Here is a 16576-nt window from a genome sequence, read left to right as displayed (position 1 = left end):
GACTGATTATATCACTGTATCTGAGATCATAATCAGATTTTTTAATAGTTTTATTATCAATTTGACTGATCTTATTACATGGTTTTAACATTAGATAGTAGTCTTATACTGTCTCAGTGAAACTTACTGTTTACTAGACTGACCGTGTAACTGTGTCTGAGACCAGAATCAGATTTTTTGATAGTCTTATTATCAATTCAACTGATCTCATTACACAGTTTTAACATTAAATAGTAGTCTCATACTGTCTCAGTGAAACTTACTATTTACTCTTATCACATTTTTCAAATAAGATTATGATTTTCACTTCTCAATTTAAATTATTTTTATTGCTTTAAATGATTTTAAATCTTATTTAAGTGTTATCAAAAAGCATTACTTTTTAAAAAATTAAAAATAGTCTAAAAAAAACCTTAAAATGTCTAAAAATAGTAACTTTATGCTAAGAATGAGACTAAATAAAATCAAATGAAATCACTTTCTTATTTTTTTCAAGTCATGATTTCATTTTAAGATCTGATATATAGTTACTTTACATGTTTTTTTAATAGTCAGTTTCAGCAGAATTCATGCTAAGAAATATATAAGATTAGATTAAATGAGATTAAATATAAAATTCATAATCTCAGTAGTCAGTCTACTATCTACTTTTATTACATTTTTCAAATAAGATTATAATTTTCACTTCTTAATTTAAATTACTTTTATTACTTTAAATGACTTTAAATCTTATTTAAGTATTATCAAAAAGCATTACTTTTTAAAAAATTAAAAATAGTTTAAAAAAAATCTTAAAATGTCTAAAAATAATAACTTTATATTAAGAATAAGACTAAATGAGATTAAATGAGATTACTTTCTTATTTTTTTCAAGTTATAGTTTCATTTTAAGATCTGATATATAGTTACTTTGTATGTTTTTTTAATAACTAGTCTCAGCAGAATTCATGTTAAGAAATGTATAAGATTAGATTAAATAAGATTAAATGTGAAATTCATAGTCTTAGTAATTAATTTACTTCTGTATTATCCTGAACATCTTACTGATATCTTTAACTAAGTCTTTGTATTATTAATAAAACTTATCAGACTATTCTTTTATAATTGTATTATTCATCTTATAAGCTTCTGAGACAAGTCACTTTTCAGTTTGTTATAGATATTAATAAGCTCACACTTAATTCTTCTTATATCTCCAGATGTTTGTGAATTTCTTCTTCTATATATTAACATATAATTCTTTTATTAAGTCAGGCTTTTTACTCAATCTCAGGTTTTATCATGAGTTTAATTAATTAATAAATCATCTAGACACACTTGTAATGATGTGTGAAGATGTCAATTTAGCATGTTATTACAGTTATTCATTACTTGTAAAGAGCTTCATATTCTCTTGAAGAATAACATTGTTGTGTTATATATAGACTGACTGTCAGAACTATGAATTTCACATTTAATTTCATTTGATCTGATCTCATACATTTCTTGACATGAATTCTGCTAGAACTGACTATTAAAAAAACATGTAAAGTGACTATATATCAGATCTTAAAATGAAATCATGACTTGAAAAAAATAAGAAAGTGATCTTATTTGATCTCATTTAGTTTCATTCTTAGTATAAAGTTACTATTTTTAGACATTTTAAGGTTTTTTTTAGACTATTTTTAATTTTTTAAAAAGTAATGCTTTTTGATAACACTTAAATGAGATTTAAAGTCATTTAAAGCAATAAAAATAATTTAAATTGAGAAGTGAAAATCATGATCTTATTTGAAAAATGTGATAAGAGTAGACAGTAAGTCTCACTGAGACAGTATGGAACTACTATCTAATGTTAAAACTGTGTAATGGGATCAGTCGAATTGGTAATGAGACTATCAAAAAATCTGGTCCTGGTCCCAGACACGGTCACACGGTCAGTCTAGTTGTGTGTGTAATCTATCTACGCGAGTTACACTAAATGGATCCATAGGTTGGGGTGGCACGTGACTAGGGTAGGTGTAGTAATCACCAACATCTTGATTACATCAGCCCGGGAAGGAAATTCGAATCTTGGCATCGGCGAAGACCTTCAAAAAAAGCGCCTTGCATCAATTATCTCTCTCGAAGGGATCTAATTAGAAACGTCGGCTTGAAACGCGTCTCCAAATTTATCGCAACGTCTGCTCAATCCTTCATCCGTCTACCAATAGATTTTCATTCGGAAACTAAATCGAATTGGCGTTTCCCCGCACCACTTCCATATCAGAACCATGCCTCCAAAAGGTGCTGCGACGCGCATCAAGCCACTACATTTGCAAACAATCCAAAAACTTCGAGTAAAGAGTCCGAATACCCATCAAGCAAACCCATGTCTTGCCGTCATGACAAGTGTTCTGAGTTCGTTTCCCCCCTCTTTCCCTTCTTGCTGCTGTTGGCCCGGAGTGGACTTTGCTCTCCGCGCTCATCTTGGGCGGTTGGTGGAGCGAAGTACGACTATGAAAAAGGGCAACATGTACTAATGGGTGCTTCTGTTGCTGTGGCTTATAGGTTGCTGGGCTTCAAACCGATCGGGGAGCAGTGGGTGCTTCGCTTTAGAACAACAATTAAGAGCATGCATGGATAAAGGGGTACGTTCTACTTTTACCGATTGCTCTGCGTAATCCACATTTCCTTCTTTGAATTACGTGGGGTCATCATTGGCTAACTCAATGCCATTTAACTTGGATTTTAGAAAATACAACGGAAAGGGAAGAGCACAATCAATTACCATCTCATGCGGATGTTTCCCAAGATATCAGGGCCAAGAAAGAAGGACGGCGTGTTTCACTGAGTTTTTATTTATATACATTTTTATTTGGGTTCTGCTTTGTTTATGCTGTGGGCTGTGTTATTTTTGCTTTTTCATGTTCAGCATATGCCGTCTTTTATAGTCCATCTAGACTCCTCACCTCAAAACGAATACTGGAAAATTAGTTAACTGGGTTTCTCGAGCTCCCCGAGACTGGGCGCCCACATTTGCTGGCTCTATGTGGTTTAGAGAAACAACCTGCGACAGTTGGAGTTGTGAATACGCGTTGTTGCATGGAGGTTGGAGTTTAGGATGTTTTGGCTTGGTGCATGGAGAGCGAAGAAACAAGGGTTTCTAGTATTTTATTCATGAGGTAGCTGGATTTCCCCTTCATTTCTGAAAGGAAGAATTGATTATCATTCTTCTCTTGTGTATATTATGAATCGAAAATGTATTTATTGACGTACGACATGTCGTTTATGCGTTATTTACAGAGCGAAATTCATGACCTAATCCAATCGGAAATTCGCTCGCTGGAAGGTGAGGTGAGAACAAATTCAGTGATACGTATATACACCATGGAGGGTTATAGCCGCTCATCAAATGGGAGAATTTCCATCAATCCTATTGGACTGATGTATAAGCGGGTCTGAGAAGAGGTAGGCAAAATAAGTTGTTGAACCCAGGATCACTGGCCCTCAAACAAGTTCGAATTTTAGTACCAATTTGTTGCTGGATGGCCGGACTGTGTATGCATCGATAGGCTCAATGCCTTCGTCATCGACAATCTTGCTTGTAAAGTTCGAATATATTGCAGCGACGACGAGTTTCATCTCTAATTCAGGCCAAAGTAGTGTGCCATCATTGGATTAGTTATAATGAATTCAAACAAATACATGAATCCAGTTGAAAAAGCAACGAAACAGCCAAACACAACTTACCCTGCAGGGCTAAATTGCTACCAACACACATCCGGCCTCCGCTTCCGAATGCCCAAAACCATCGTCTCATGTTCTCCAGGTCCACTGAGTCTTTTGGTTCGAGCCATCGGTGCGGCAAAAATGATTCTGGGTTTGGGAAAACGTCATGGTTCCGATGCAGTGAGTATGCCTGCGCGTTCACTCGAGTTTTCGGTGGTATTTGATCGTACCCCGCTAGAGTTGTATGTGGTGCTGGTGTTATTCGGGGTTGTATACCTGGGATTGGAGAGTGGAGGCGGAGCGTTTCCATAATGATTGCATTTAGGAGTGGTAAGGCATCGATATCCTTTGGGTGCGGCAGCTCGGTTGGGATCCCAGGGACCGATTGAGCCATTATTCTCGGTGAAAGCGTGTCCAATTCCTTTCGGAGCTCTACCTGCAAACCAGGATGCCTTGATAGTTCCCAGTACAAATAAGTGAGGGCAACTGCACTGGTTTCATGACCCGCAGTTAGATGGTCATACATCTCGCAGGCTAACTCGAGACGCTGCTGGCTCAAGACCCCCGCATTGGCTTCAAGACCATCTTTAGCCAATTGCTTTAGCATTGATTGCTTAACTTGTTTATACACAATTGGTTCGCAGGCCGGATTTGTAGATGCAATAAATTTTTCCGCATTATCGATCATCTCCAACCCCCAGTCCTCCATATCCTGGTTAGCTTTCTCACACCACTTGGGGATTAATGGGATCTTTAGCATCCTAGCCAAAGAGGTCATGTTGGGCACTTCTTGATGAAAGAATTCGAAAGGCTTTCGTGACTGATAAACTCTGAACCACTCTCTCCCAGCAGAAACATCCTCCAGAAAATTGGTGCCTGATGCGAGTCCAAAGATATATGCGGAAACGAAGTCCATCGTTATAGCATTGTTCAGCTCATGAACCTCTACGTTGGATTGAAATCGCGCATTACGCTGGAGTATTGGTAGTAAGCGGCGGTATATGATAGCCTGCGATATTGTGGCCATGTGAGGAGATGATTGCAGATAGGATTTGGAATATATGTTAGACATCATCCGTTTGCGCACCGAATGGGGTTTGGTCCCCACCATCGAGAACATGCTGAGGGTCCTTCAATGCGGGTCAGACCTAGGGACAATCAGGGTGCTAGCAGCGCTGGGGTATCCAACACAGATCACGTACCCATAAGCACCGAAAACACGAGGGTACCAGTCATGCTTTTCAAACCCACCAGCGTAGACAGTACGAATGCCGCCGTCGATGCAATTTACGGATATCTCTGACGGCCCCAGTCGAACGATGGGGCCGTATTTTTGGTGCGCCTTGTGGATGGTCCGATTCCCTCGCATCCTAAAGCGATTCCATAATATCCATGCGGGTGATACTGGAGCAGAGAAATGGGCACTTGGGATTTTAGATAGCGGAGATATGAAGACAGGATATATAAAATATTTATACAAGGAAAGAATTGAGAGGCCTACAGCAATCGCTGTTGGCAAAACGAGGTTATATACCATGTCAATGGTCCCGGTGACGTGCCGGGGGTAATTGTTGAGGATTTGCCCTGAGTAGAATAGAGATAAATAGCCAAGGGGTCTTATTATTGGAACACGAACGGACTTCCTTGCACCTCTTTCATACTCCGTACATAAGGTAAAATCGGCATCAAGCTCCTCTTGTAGAAAAAAGAAGAGACGGCTGAGTAGGTAGCTGATATCTGAGCCTGTGGAGGTGGTAGCTTACATAACGAATATACGGTTCTGGCGCCTGGCGGCTTGTCGCTCTTGCGCAGGGGGCAGGCAACAAGGAGGCGGCTTGGGTTGTATCAAAATATAAAAACTCCGGACATGCCCTATTTTCCTGCCGGCTACTGACGACACCAGAACTAGAATTCCATGGCAAAAAGTATTTTCTATTGAGATCTGGGAATGTTTCTAGACCTACCATCCGATATTGTCTACCATATCGTCAGTTTTCTGTCCACCGCCAGCTGTGTTCATAACCTCGCCCTAACCTGCCGGCGACTACACGAGATTATCTCCGCAGGGAATTACCGCATTTTTCAGGCGTTCGTACAAAGCCGTTTTGAGTCCATTGATGTCCCACCGTTCTGGGTTGATGCGGCTCGTGCCCTAACTTCACGGTCGAGGGCTTTCGATCGCAAAGCAATTATTGGCCGTTTTGTTCTACCTCCTCAAAATGCTCGGCGGATCGGTCACCCAAGGACGGTCCGGACGGATCACCCAACGCTTGGATATAGACCGGTAATTGATAGCTACGAAGTCTGGTGTGGCAATAACTGGCATAGTAGGAAAGAAGTCCTCGTCTGGGGTGCCGGCGCGGACTTAAATATCCGTGTTACGGATTTGAGCCTTTATGGCAAAAATAACAAAAGGGAACATCGAGTTGAACCTGACATTGAAGTCGCAAGGCACAGAAGGAGTATTGGAAGAAGTCGAGACGGTGTGACCTGGGCTGTTTTTAATGATCTTCACGGGGTTAACAGCTGGGATGATATTGCTGGGGTTCATGCTGTACCCTCAACATACGGGGAACCAGGTACTGAGAGCGAAGATATCATATTCGGACGTCGTAATGGAAGCCTTCTTCGAATGGCTATTTCTCCAGGGACGGGAAGCAGCGTTCTGAAGAAACGTTACATCACGGGAGAATCAAATAGTCTCGAGAAAACAGATCTGAGTGCGGGGCCTCAAAGATTGCTGGCTGCAACTCTAGGAAGACGGGCTATTGCCTTCTTCAGAGCTGATGCCGAAGAAGATGAATTGCAACCCTTAGACATACTCAAAACTACTGCTCATGGTTTTGCTAGGCATAAATGCTCACGGCTTTTATGTGATGAACGAATAGCTGTTGGATCCGACAGCGCCATTGATACAATACGTGTCTATGACTTGACGCCCACCGGTGTCACCAGAACTCGTGATTTCAAAATGGATGATTCCGATGAGGGTGGTCTAATGAGAAAGTCCCAAGTGCAAACAATTGAACCTCTGCCAGTGACATCACGTACTGGTGGAAGGGCAGGAGATCTCTTCCTGGCAGGGTGGGAGGATAGTAAAGTCCGGTATGCACCTTTGACTACCCTACCGATATATCGTGGCCAGTCCTATTATTTCCAATGATTCTCCTCACTGACTCTGGATCAAGGCTTCATGACTTGCGTTCGCCAAAACCTTACGTTTCCTCCTATATCGATACCGTGGATGACAGTCTGATATATGTCATCCAACCAATAGGGCGCGAATGCTTCCTTGTTGGCAGCGGTATAAATGCCACTGTCAAATTTTTCGACATGCGCATGCCGAATAGATATTCTTATCTGGATGCTCGCCCCGCTCCCTTACATTCGCAGAACCACCAGAATCACCACTACCGCCAAACGAGCAATGGCTTCCACAATTTCCAGTTGCAAAACGTAGAAACCCCAGCTTCAGAGAAAATCTTGAAAGACTCACTACGCTACCCACGCCGCGACGTTTCCGTATTCCTCTCCAACCGCCCACCCGTCCGTCCCTCGAACCGTGCGCCTCTGTTCCGTGACAACCTCCGTTACCGGGGACCGATATACACCATGTCCGTTCCTTCTCCATCCTCCTCAACAGTCTACGTCGGCGTGGAGGCAAACGTAATCCGTCTCGATTTTGCATCAACGGACGACATCACCGGTCCACATCGGCAATGGTATGAACAGAATCTCGGGCTCGGTTTGGACGTGGATGCTACTGCATATGCGGACGCAAATGCCGGTATAGGTAACCATCTACCTGTACATTCGTCCAGCTCTAGTGTGCGCCCGTTTGATCTGTCGTGCTATGAGCGGCCATTACCCGAGGATAGGGGGAAGGGAGTTAAGTTGATGATGCAGCATTCGTTACATAAAGTCGTGGGGAGTTGGGAAAGGGACGGCGATGGAGCCAATCAAGGAAGGGTTCCTGGCTGGGATCCGCGCTGGTGGCAGCCGTTGGTTAAAGGGAAGAAGAGGGTGAGGGGGAGGCGGACAAGGGCTTGACCGATGGATGGAGATTTCTGTTCAGTATTCTGGGTTATATTATCGCGGAAGTCCTGTTATATATATTTAATTTGGTTCTCATTGCGTTGGTTCCCTATCCATGTTATCCGAGTTCATATAGACGCTTAGATTTATATTGCCTCCTAGAAATTCTAGCGCATGGAATTTCCTTCCATATCTAGAGTTTACTACTGATGATTCCATATATAGCTTGCATTCCCACCAGCAGAATGGATATTACTGAGCATTTAGCGCAAGATGGTAAGTAACTAGTAAAACAAACGGTTGCTGGCCTCATCTTGCAGATTATATCTCAATATAGGTAATAAAGACGGTGTGTTCTGACATTCTATCTCGCTAGAACGCTACAGGATTTACTGATCTAATTTTTGGTAATAGAGGTTTCATAACAGCAAATTAACGAACCGTCCAGCCAGCGTACAGGAAAAGTTCCAACTTGATAGGTCGTGGGGGTGGCGAGACCTGGAGAATTAATGAAGTCAACGGAACACAAAGGAAGAGACTCTGGTATGGGAATGAAAAATAGCAAACAAAGAGCTAGCTGAAGAATAAAATATTTTTTCTTCTTTTGGTAAGTCGCGAGATATGAAAGAGTGTGCATCTGCTCAGCACTGAGATCTTGTAGTTACGATTCCCAGCACTAGTCTTCAAACTTGAATGATTTTCCGGGGCCTATGTCTATGGGTCCTCCCCGGTAGGAGCCGCGCTTCTTCTTATTCTTCTCCTTTGTGAACCCCTTTCCGCGGGTGACTGAGAGATCCTTGTGTGCACGTTCCGCATACGCGTATGGAATATAAGCATTGGAGGGATGGTTGTGTGGTAGCTCGCTGGCTTGCGCCAAAGGGGTCGGTTTAGCCCCCGAACGCTTAGCGGGCGAAGTAGATACGGCTGGGGTGGAGAGTGGTGTTGAAACAACGTTGGGTGTGGAAGTACTAAAGGTGTTCCTGTTGAGGGTGGTGGAGGAGGCGGTGAATTTGGATTGGCTGCCTGTCTGTTTCTTACTTTTCTTCTTGCTTGTAGAAGAGTTGGAAGTAGATGAATTTGAGGAGGAATCAGAAGAGGGGTCGCTAGGCGAGGAGCTAGCTTCCAGTGTTGCACTTGATTCTGTTGATCGTCTGAGGCCCGAGCTGCCATCGTTATCGGATGAGTCCGAAGAAGATGATGACGATGATGAGGAAGAGTCACTGGAATCGTTTTCGCCAGACTCGGGAAGTGGAATCTGGGCGGCAGCCACGTCAGTTGATTTGGAAACTGGTTTCTTTTTCGATTTCACAGATTCGGATGTAGACGAAGAGTCAGAGCCAGAATCGGAATCAGAATCGGAATCAGAGTTGGAATCAGAGTTGGAACCGGAATCGGAGTTGGAATCGGAGTCAGAACCAGAGCCTGAGGATGATTCGAACGAAGATTCCGAAGTGGAGGATAGCTTTGCTGCTGCCTTCAATGTTGATTTCTTAGTAGCTAGTTTTGTTCGCTTCGCCTGAGGACGGGCTCTATCTGAGCCAGAATCGGAAGACGAGGAACTCGAATTGCCATGGTGTTTGCGCTTTAAATTGTTCAATTGGGCGACGGGCGCCTTCTCGGCGTCCTCATCACTGCTGTCACTTTCCGAGGACGAGGAGGACGAATGTGCGCTCTCCATGGCAACGTCAGAATCGCTGGATTCGGACGAGCTGGCATCGGAATCCGAGTCACTCGAATCGCTTTCGTCGGTGTCAACGCTGTTCTCTTCTTTCTCCTCTGAACGTTGCGCTTTGTGATTGCGTTCCCAGTCCTCAAAAATCTCGACCAAAAAAGGTGTTTTCGTGGTGGTTTTACCAGTTGTCCTGATTTTCGCCTTCGTAATCGACTCATTCTCCTTCTGCTCTACGGCGAAAGCCTTGCTGGTCTTGTTGAAGCCGTAAGCATTAAGGAAGTCGTTAATAGCATCTAAGAGAGCAGGGGATAAGGCCGCCTTCCTAGAGAAAGAGGTGCTTTTCTCTTTTACGCCCTGATTGCGGAAATCCAATTAGGACCGGGTTGCAATGCATGTCTAATGAGCAAAGTGACAGACAGCTTGGATTGACTAACCTTGCCATTGTTCGGCTTCGAGGCAACCGACTTTTTGACAGAGGTAGTGGAGGCCTTTTTGGAAGATTTCTTGACATCTTTGGAGAGTGCCATCTTGACTGCTTGTGTGGTGTCACAGACACATAAGACACACAATGAGCTTGATAAGCTTGAGAGCAGTTCAATTGTTACCGCGTGAGAAGTTATTGGTGTCGTTCGAGATGATCAAAGCTCGAAAAAAAAAAGCAACAAAGTTTAGGTTTGTGGTGGAACCACCAAGGCTGACGGTACGGACGCTAGACGAAGTTAGGCAATAACGCTAGGCTGTACTAGGAATGGTACGGGGGACCAATTTGCTTATATAATTGTTTACTAGTGTGGAACTATGAAACGGATTTAATACCATACATCATACATACGGCCTTTGCTCCAATATGATCTGGTACCTTCAGGCAAAGAGAGTCATATCAAGAGAAAGTAGAGATAATACAAAGATAGTGCACATTGTGGCATTGGGATGGATAGATCACATACGTCCGCGTTCTCCTTCTCCGTAGAACTCAATTTTACCTATTTTAGCCAGCAAGCGGACATTGCTGGGCCGGCTGCAGGGGGGCCATTGACTGATCCGTCAAGTAGTTACCAGGTACATGTACCAGCCGCTAGCTTGAGGCAACAGGTTAGTTCCCGCCAAAAGAAGCAACTCCCTCTCCCGACGACATCTCGACGACTATCGATCACGATCCGTTCTTGTCGAGCAACTAACACGATCGCTACAGCTCTCAACGTGGCATAACCTGTTCCTTCGTATTTTGCGCTATTTATCCTTCTAGCATGCTTGAATTACTCCAAGTGTTTCGATGAACTCCTCTCCGGGTGAATTGTGATCATGAGCGGCCGCGATCGCCCTCGCGGGCTGCCTTCCAATATCTCCCCCCCAAACGAACGACGGCCCATGGCGGAGGTACACAATGGTAGCGGCGCAAACCCTGGGCCAGTGGGAATGTCCAGGGCAGAGAGATTCGAGGACGAGAAGCGGCGGCTGATCCAAAGCTGTTTTAGCAAGCAAGATGTGGATGGTTCAGGTGCGTCATCGCAGGATTGCATGCCGAATCCGCAATACCCAACGCATTAACAGCATTTGTAACGGACAAAAATGCTTAGCGGATAACCCCCATGGGGTTTTACCTGGGAGACACTGCTGTACTGGAGCAAAATTTGCACACTCTACTGGGTGTAGCTTCTGCTGCTAACAATGTGGTTTCGTATAGTTCTCGAGTCCTATATTACGCATATACGAATTACCGAGGATGCGGCGTTCCCTTCAACACCTGCTCCGCCAAACTCACCCCCTGAAAATAAAAAGGCTCGTGTGATAATCGTTTCGGTGAGAAAGTCTGGGAGGGTTCGCATGCATAAAGCGAGAGAGAACAATGACGGTACATTTTCAATCGGCAAAACATGGCTGTTGGACGACTTATCCCGAATCCAGATTTACGAACACATGCCTGTATCGAGCCCTGCTGAGCAACAACAGAAAATGTGGGCATCGAATATTGGATTCGTAGTGACCGTATCCAAACCTTACTATTGGCAAGCTGCCAGCCTCAAGGAGAAGGATTTTTTTATTGGCAGTTTGGTGAAGATATATAAGAAATATACTGGTGGCAAGGTTCCGGAACTGCTTGGTTTCGACCCTCGCGATCGAGACATGATTACCGGTACTGTGGCTCCCATTCCGCAAAATGGACCTTCCTCAGGTTCTCGTGCTCCTCCCCTCGGCCGCCCAGAGAGTCCTGGACCGCAGACCAGGTCGGCGCAAAACCAATTCAACGTCCCGCAACCGCCATATTCTGCCAACCGGCTTCCCAGCCGCGATGGAGCAAGAGAACATAGGTTGCAGGCGTCCCGGGAACAGTTCTTACACACTCCTCCAGCGCAGGATGAAGGACAAAGACCACGCCCTGAGCTCCCCGCGTCTAAGACTTCTCAACAAGGGTTTCGAGGTGAGCTGTCTCCGAAGCCATCCGGAAACAATACCCTCAATAATTCCCACACCCCAACACCATTTCACGCGGGCCAGCCACCCCGGACCCGGCCTCCTGCTCTATCGCCAGCTCCCAATCCTTTATCAAGTTCGACCGGTAACCAGCCTAGAACGCAGTTTAACATCGAAAATGGCATTCGTCCGGCACGAAGCCCAGTTTCGAATGATAATGGTCGACCCGTTGAATCTAGCAAGATATCCACTTCGGAATCTGGTGCTAAAATTGATTCAGAAGTCCCTAAAAGTAGAGCAGTCCTGCTGGATTCTGTCCAGCCATCGGCTCCTACACCGTTGGGACGTCCACCGATGTCTACCATTGGTAGCTCTGAGGTTCAAAGTAGTAAAAGCGAGGCGGAGGATCGCTTTGTCACTCCTTTCACTTCAGAAGCTTCCCTAAATCTTGGTGCGCGTTCTCTTTCTAGAGGGAGTGAGAAATCCACAGGGGTGCCGGAATCCACCAGCGCCCAACGGCACGTTCCTATGTCGCTGCGACCATGTTCTGGAGACGTTAGTAGTAATACCAAATCTTATACTCGCTCGGTAAACGAACCTGAAAGCGTTGTTAGAGAACTGTCGCCTGACGCAGCCGAGAGCCCTGTCATGGGCGAAATATCCGATGTACCTAAAATACTTTCATCTTCAATCAAACCTACTACACTCACCGAATCACCTGAAACCGCTCCTACGGAAGGAGGAGAAGGAGAGACACATCGTCCAGGTCTCGGTCCAATGGTGAAAAAGAAGCCGGCGGAACTCGCGTCTACACTCCGAAAGGCAGCCACTACATATGGTGCTTTCAAACCTAGACCGGGGGGTGCGGCAGATAGATTGCTGGCCACCAAGGAGAAAAGTGGAGATGAGCCAGACGGTATTACCGGTGTGATTCCGGCGCCCCTATCTAGGAAGATGACTGATGATTCCATTGAAACTACTGGGCCCCCTTCGATAGAGTCATCAACAAGGGACACACAACCGTTTGTTCCTCCAATGGAAGCGCCCAAGGTTCAAGAAGTGCCTAAAGTCCAGCTTGCTGAGCCCGCACCCCAACCTCAGCCATCAAAGGAAAGTCCAGTTCCTATCGATAGTACGGCAGGTACCACTCACTCGAAAGTGCCACCGTCACAAGAAGAACGCCGGCGCCAGCGCCGCGAGGACAATACGGCACAATATTGTACCGCTCTTGCCATAGACCCAAGCCTTTTGGAGGGTAGGGGAGGATACTTCGACGATATACTAAGTGACCTAGGATGGAATGGGAGACTGAGCGAGGACAAACGGATTGACGATCTCGAGGCAGATGTCCGGCGAGAGATAGGTCGGGTACAAGCAAGTAGCTGGCTGGGACATCTCGAGCAGCAGGAAGGCAAGGTGGACCAACTCTCAAAACTATTTGACAAAGCCATTGCCGAATGCGATGAACTGGATGGCCTACTGATGCTATACGCACATGAACTGAATGCAAGTACCTCCCACCCTAATGCGTCTGATACCAATTGTGCTAACGAATCCTAGACCCTTGTGGATGACGTCGCTTATATCGAAGCACAATCTCAAGGTTTGCAGGTCCAAACAGCGAATCAAAAACTTCTCCAAAATGAGCTACAAAACCTCCTCAAAACCATTTCCATTTCTTCCGAGGACCTTCGACCTCTCCGAGAAGCATCCTTAAGCAGCGCAGAAGGCATCGAGGAGACAGAATCTTCCCTTTCCCTCCTGTACGAAGCAATGGTGACGATTGATCCTGATATTAGGATAAATAAAAAGCGACTAGCGGATGCTGCTGGCGATCGTGGTGCAATTGGCGTCTATGCTGATACCGAAGTTGGCCAGATGCGCGCGGTGAAGGAGAAAACAGGTGAATACCGTGATGAAACCCAACTTTTCTTACAGCGTTTGAAGCAGTACATGGGGCTCTCCTTTAAAATTGCGGAGCAAAAAACGGTGGATTCGATCGCGAGCTCTAAGTCAGCAAAAGTTTTCTTGGGTGCTCATGATGCCGCCAGGCAAGACCTCTGGATGTACAATGCCTTAATGCTTTTCGCTCGGGAGGTTAGCACAGCAGACTGGACTTCCATTACTACGCAATATGGGCAGCAGATGAAGAAACCATATCAGAATGAGTTCAGGGATAATACTATGGCCTGGAAGCGTGAAGCGCGGAAGCCTACCGGCGATGAACAAGAGCTGCTATTCACGTATCAAGACAAGGAACGGGATGGGGAGGGTATCACCACTGCCGCCCGGAAGTTGACAGTGAGGCGAGGCAAAACAGTCCGCGTCGCTGGGACCTCGCGAATGCCAGCAGTGGATAAAGCTGGCGGGAAAATAGAGCCCTACGAAGTTTTCGGCGGTTCGTTAGAAGACACAACGAAGCTAATTGCTGAAGAACAAAACTTTATCGTGAAATTTTTCCATCTGACCTCACTCTCGAACGTCGAGTTCCAGGATTTAATTTCAGCTGCTCGACCAGAGGATCGACGACTACCCAATTTGAGTGGCAATGAGTCTTACGACCCAGATCGCGAAATGGCCAAGAAGGTTGAGCGGATTATGGAAGCAATATTCTCCCCCTGGATCTCTGATATGCAGAATCTAGCGGACTGGGCCATTAGAGAAGATCCATTGTAAGTTTGTGCCACCAAAACTTCAAACCTATCGCTGAGCTAACAAGACAAACAGGCAAGGAGTTGGCATCTTATTTGCTTTGGAGAGAAAGAGGTCAGTTTTTGATGAAACAAGCCAGGAATTCATTGCTCGCAGTCTTCACAAAATTCATTCTCGCTTCATGGGACTTTTCAACCGGTTCGTCGACGAACAAATCCGTGCCATCGAAGAAACGAAACTCAAGGTCAACAAGCGTAAAGGAGTTATTTCATTCATGAGAATTTTCCCTAATTTCTCTGCATCGATAGAAAATATGATTTCATTGCCATCGCAAGAAACCTTTGACATCCGTTTTTGCGTGAATGATGCCTATGAGAAAATCAACCGCGCCATGTGGGACAGTCTGAAGTTTATCGCCAAGGAAGCACCTGGCCAGCAATCTGTTGCGTCCGGAGGTGGTCAGGACCCAGAAGACAAAGAGGCACTGAATTATCATATCCTCTTGATTGAGAATATGAATCATTACATTGAAGAAGTTGACTCCCGCGATAACATCATTTTAACCGAATGGAAAGATCGGGCTGCGCACGATTTACGCGAACACTTGCGGTTGTATATAGATGCTGTGATCCGCCGGCCTCTTGGTAAACTGCTTGACTTTATCGAGTCTACGGAGTCCCTCCTCCAGACAGCCGCGACGCCAACCGATATCGCCCTCCGTACCAGCCATTCACGTGTCGTTGCGAAGAAACTTCTCACCTCGTACGATACGAAAGAGCTGCGACGGGGCATTGATGCTCTGAAGAAGCGTATTGAGAAGCATTTTGGAGATGCCGACGATCCAGGTGTTTCGCGCAGTTTGGTGGTGAAGGTGTTGAGAGAATGCGAGACGCAGTATTCAGACATACATGACCGTGTGAGACATATAATTGACTTGGTTTACGAGGGACAGATGGAATTGGAGTGGCGGAAGGAGGAGGCTGTAGCCATGTTCAAGCGATGATTGAGGGGAAAAAAAGTTTGTGTCTTGTTTCTTCGATCATCGCGTTCGATATTTTCTCCGACTTATTGATTTTTGGAAATGATATTATTGGCGTTGAGGGGTCGAATCCGATGCACGTAATTACGTTCAACTTACAATCCTCCTTTCGTCTCTTATTTGGTTCTTCTATCGCGATTTCATCTTACTAGTTTTGTTTTACATTCATTTGCTTTTCTTTCTCATATATGCCACCCACCTCTTTGGCTATTACTTTTGATCTTCCATGCTCCCTTTCTACCTATCCCTTTTTCATAGCCTTATTTATATCAATCACTCGTTTACGCGTTCATTGTTTTACCTCCAGCGGCCCCCATTATTTTTCCCTTCTCCTTTCATCCAAGCAGATAATTAACCGCTGTAAATTAAGACAATTATATACTTCTTCACACTTTAAGGGTCGATCTTCAGTAGACGAAATTGGCGGCAGGAAGCATATATTCCAGGAGAAAAGGTATGAAGGGAGACGCCATGGCACGAGGAATTAGAAATGTATCTCTTCGCAAAGATGTTTCAAGAAATTTTTCGTTAGGTTTTATGGTGGGATAGTTATAGTTTATAGCTATGTCTGTACATGATCTTTTCACCACTTTAATTTTAATTTTAATTTTTATTGTGTAGAACGCTTGACCTCGAATATCGCGGCCACCCACCCACGAGCCCTGTCAGGGGGGAACCTTGCCTAGGATCAGCGGTTAGCGAGATGTTGCCCATAACTTTAGGCCATAGCATAGTAGAGATCGGATAACTAAGAGGTCGCTTGAACCCAAAAAAAACCCTGTGCCTGGCTGTTCCCGGTTCGGCTCCGCAAATACCGCGAAGTCAAATAGTTATACTTATTCAAAGCCTGTTCCAAGGATCGCGATCGAGCGGAGTTTCAGGGGACCGAGGAGGTATGTATTCGAACCCTCACTCATCTATTGAATAACATGTATCAGTCAAACATCCCTTATGTTTATTAATAGTAACCATCTCGAGTTCTATTAACTACTATTTCTACTATGCAAAGGTATATATATATATATATACATATAACTATATATAAATAAGGGTTGTGTAACTCCACTCCTGTT

General features: G+C 44.8%; 5 protein-coding genes across 5 annotated transcripts; 3 read left to right on the top strand and 2 right to left on the bottom strand.

Moving 5' to 3' along the window:
• Positions 1-2255: 2255 nt before the first annotated feature.
• BDBG_08863 (uncharacterized protein) lies at positions 2256-2815 on the top strand (the record flags this gene model as incomplete). Its single annotated transcript, XM_031723763.1, has 3 exons — positions 2256-2382; positions 2533-2612; positions 2717-2815. 3 exons carry the CDS (start codon positions 2256-2258, stop codon positions 2813-2815), a joined length of 306 nt encoding a protein of 101 aa, XP_031581069.1.
• On the bottom strand, positions 2288-5527 carry BDBG_08862 (unspecific monooxygenase). Its single transcript, XM_002621558.2, has 3 exons — positions 4896-5527; positions 3715-4823; positions 2288-3608 (listed from the first exon to the last, which is right to left on the bottom strand). Exons 1-3 carry the CDS (start codon positions 5228-5230, stop codon positions 3472-3474), a joined length of 1581 nt encoding a protein of 526 aa, XP_002621604.2. The 5' UTR covers positions 5231-5527; the 3' UTR covers positions 2288-3471.
• On the top strand, positions 5464-8345 carry BDBG_08861 (F-box domain-containing protein). The gene is made up of 2 exons (XM_002621557.2): positions 5464-6798; positions 6882-8345. The coding sequence occupies exons 1-2, from the start codon at positions 5642-5644 to the stop codon at positions 7741-7743; spliced, it is 2019 nt and encodes a 672-aa protein (XP_002621603.1). The 5' UTR covers positions 5464-5641; the 3' UTR covers positions 7744-8345.
• On the bottom strand, positions 7661-10035 carry BDBG_08860 (uncharacterized protein). The gene is made up of 2 exons (XM_031723762.1): positions 9835-10035; positions 7661-9754 (listed from the first exon to the last, which is right to left on the bottom strand). Exons 1-2 carry the CDS (start codon positions 9925-9927, stop codon positions 8405-8407), a joined length of 1443 nt encoding a protein of 480 aa, XP_031581068.1. The 5' UTR covers positions 9928-10035; the 3' UTR covers positions 7661-8404.
• Positions 10036-10473: 438 nt separating this feature from the next.
• BDBG_08859 (exocyst complex component Sec3) lies at positions 10474-16116 on the top strand. Its single transcript, XM_031723761.1, has 4 exons — positions 10474-10898; positions 11085-13318; positions 13373-14484; positions 14540-16116. Exons 1-4 carry the CDS (start codon positions 10703-10705, stop codon positions 15465-15467), a joined length of 4470 nt encoding a protein of 1489 aa, XP_031581067.1. The 5' UTR covers positions 10474-10702; the 3' UTR covers positions 15468-16116.
• Positions 16117-16576: the final 460 nt, after the last annotated feature.

The sequence above is a fragment of the Blastomyces gilchristii genome, assembly GCF_000003855.2.
Source record: "Blastomyces gilchristii SLH14081 genomic scaffold supercont1.30, whole genome shotgun sequence".
Lineage (NCBI taxonomy): Eukaryota > Fungi > Ascomycota > Eurotiomycetes > Onygenales > Ajellomycetaceae > Blastomyces > Blastomyces gilchristii.
The sequence above is the reverse complement of the archived record's forward strand: the minus strand, read 5'-3'. Positions and strand labels throughout refer to the sequence as shown.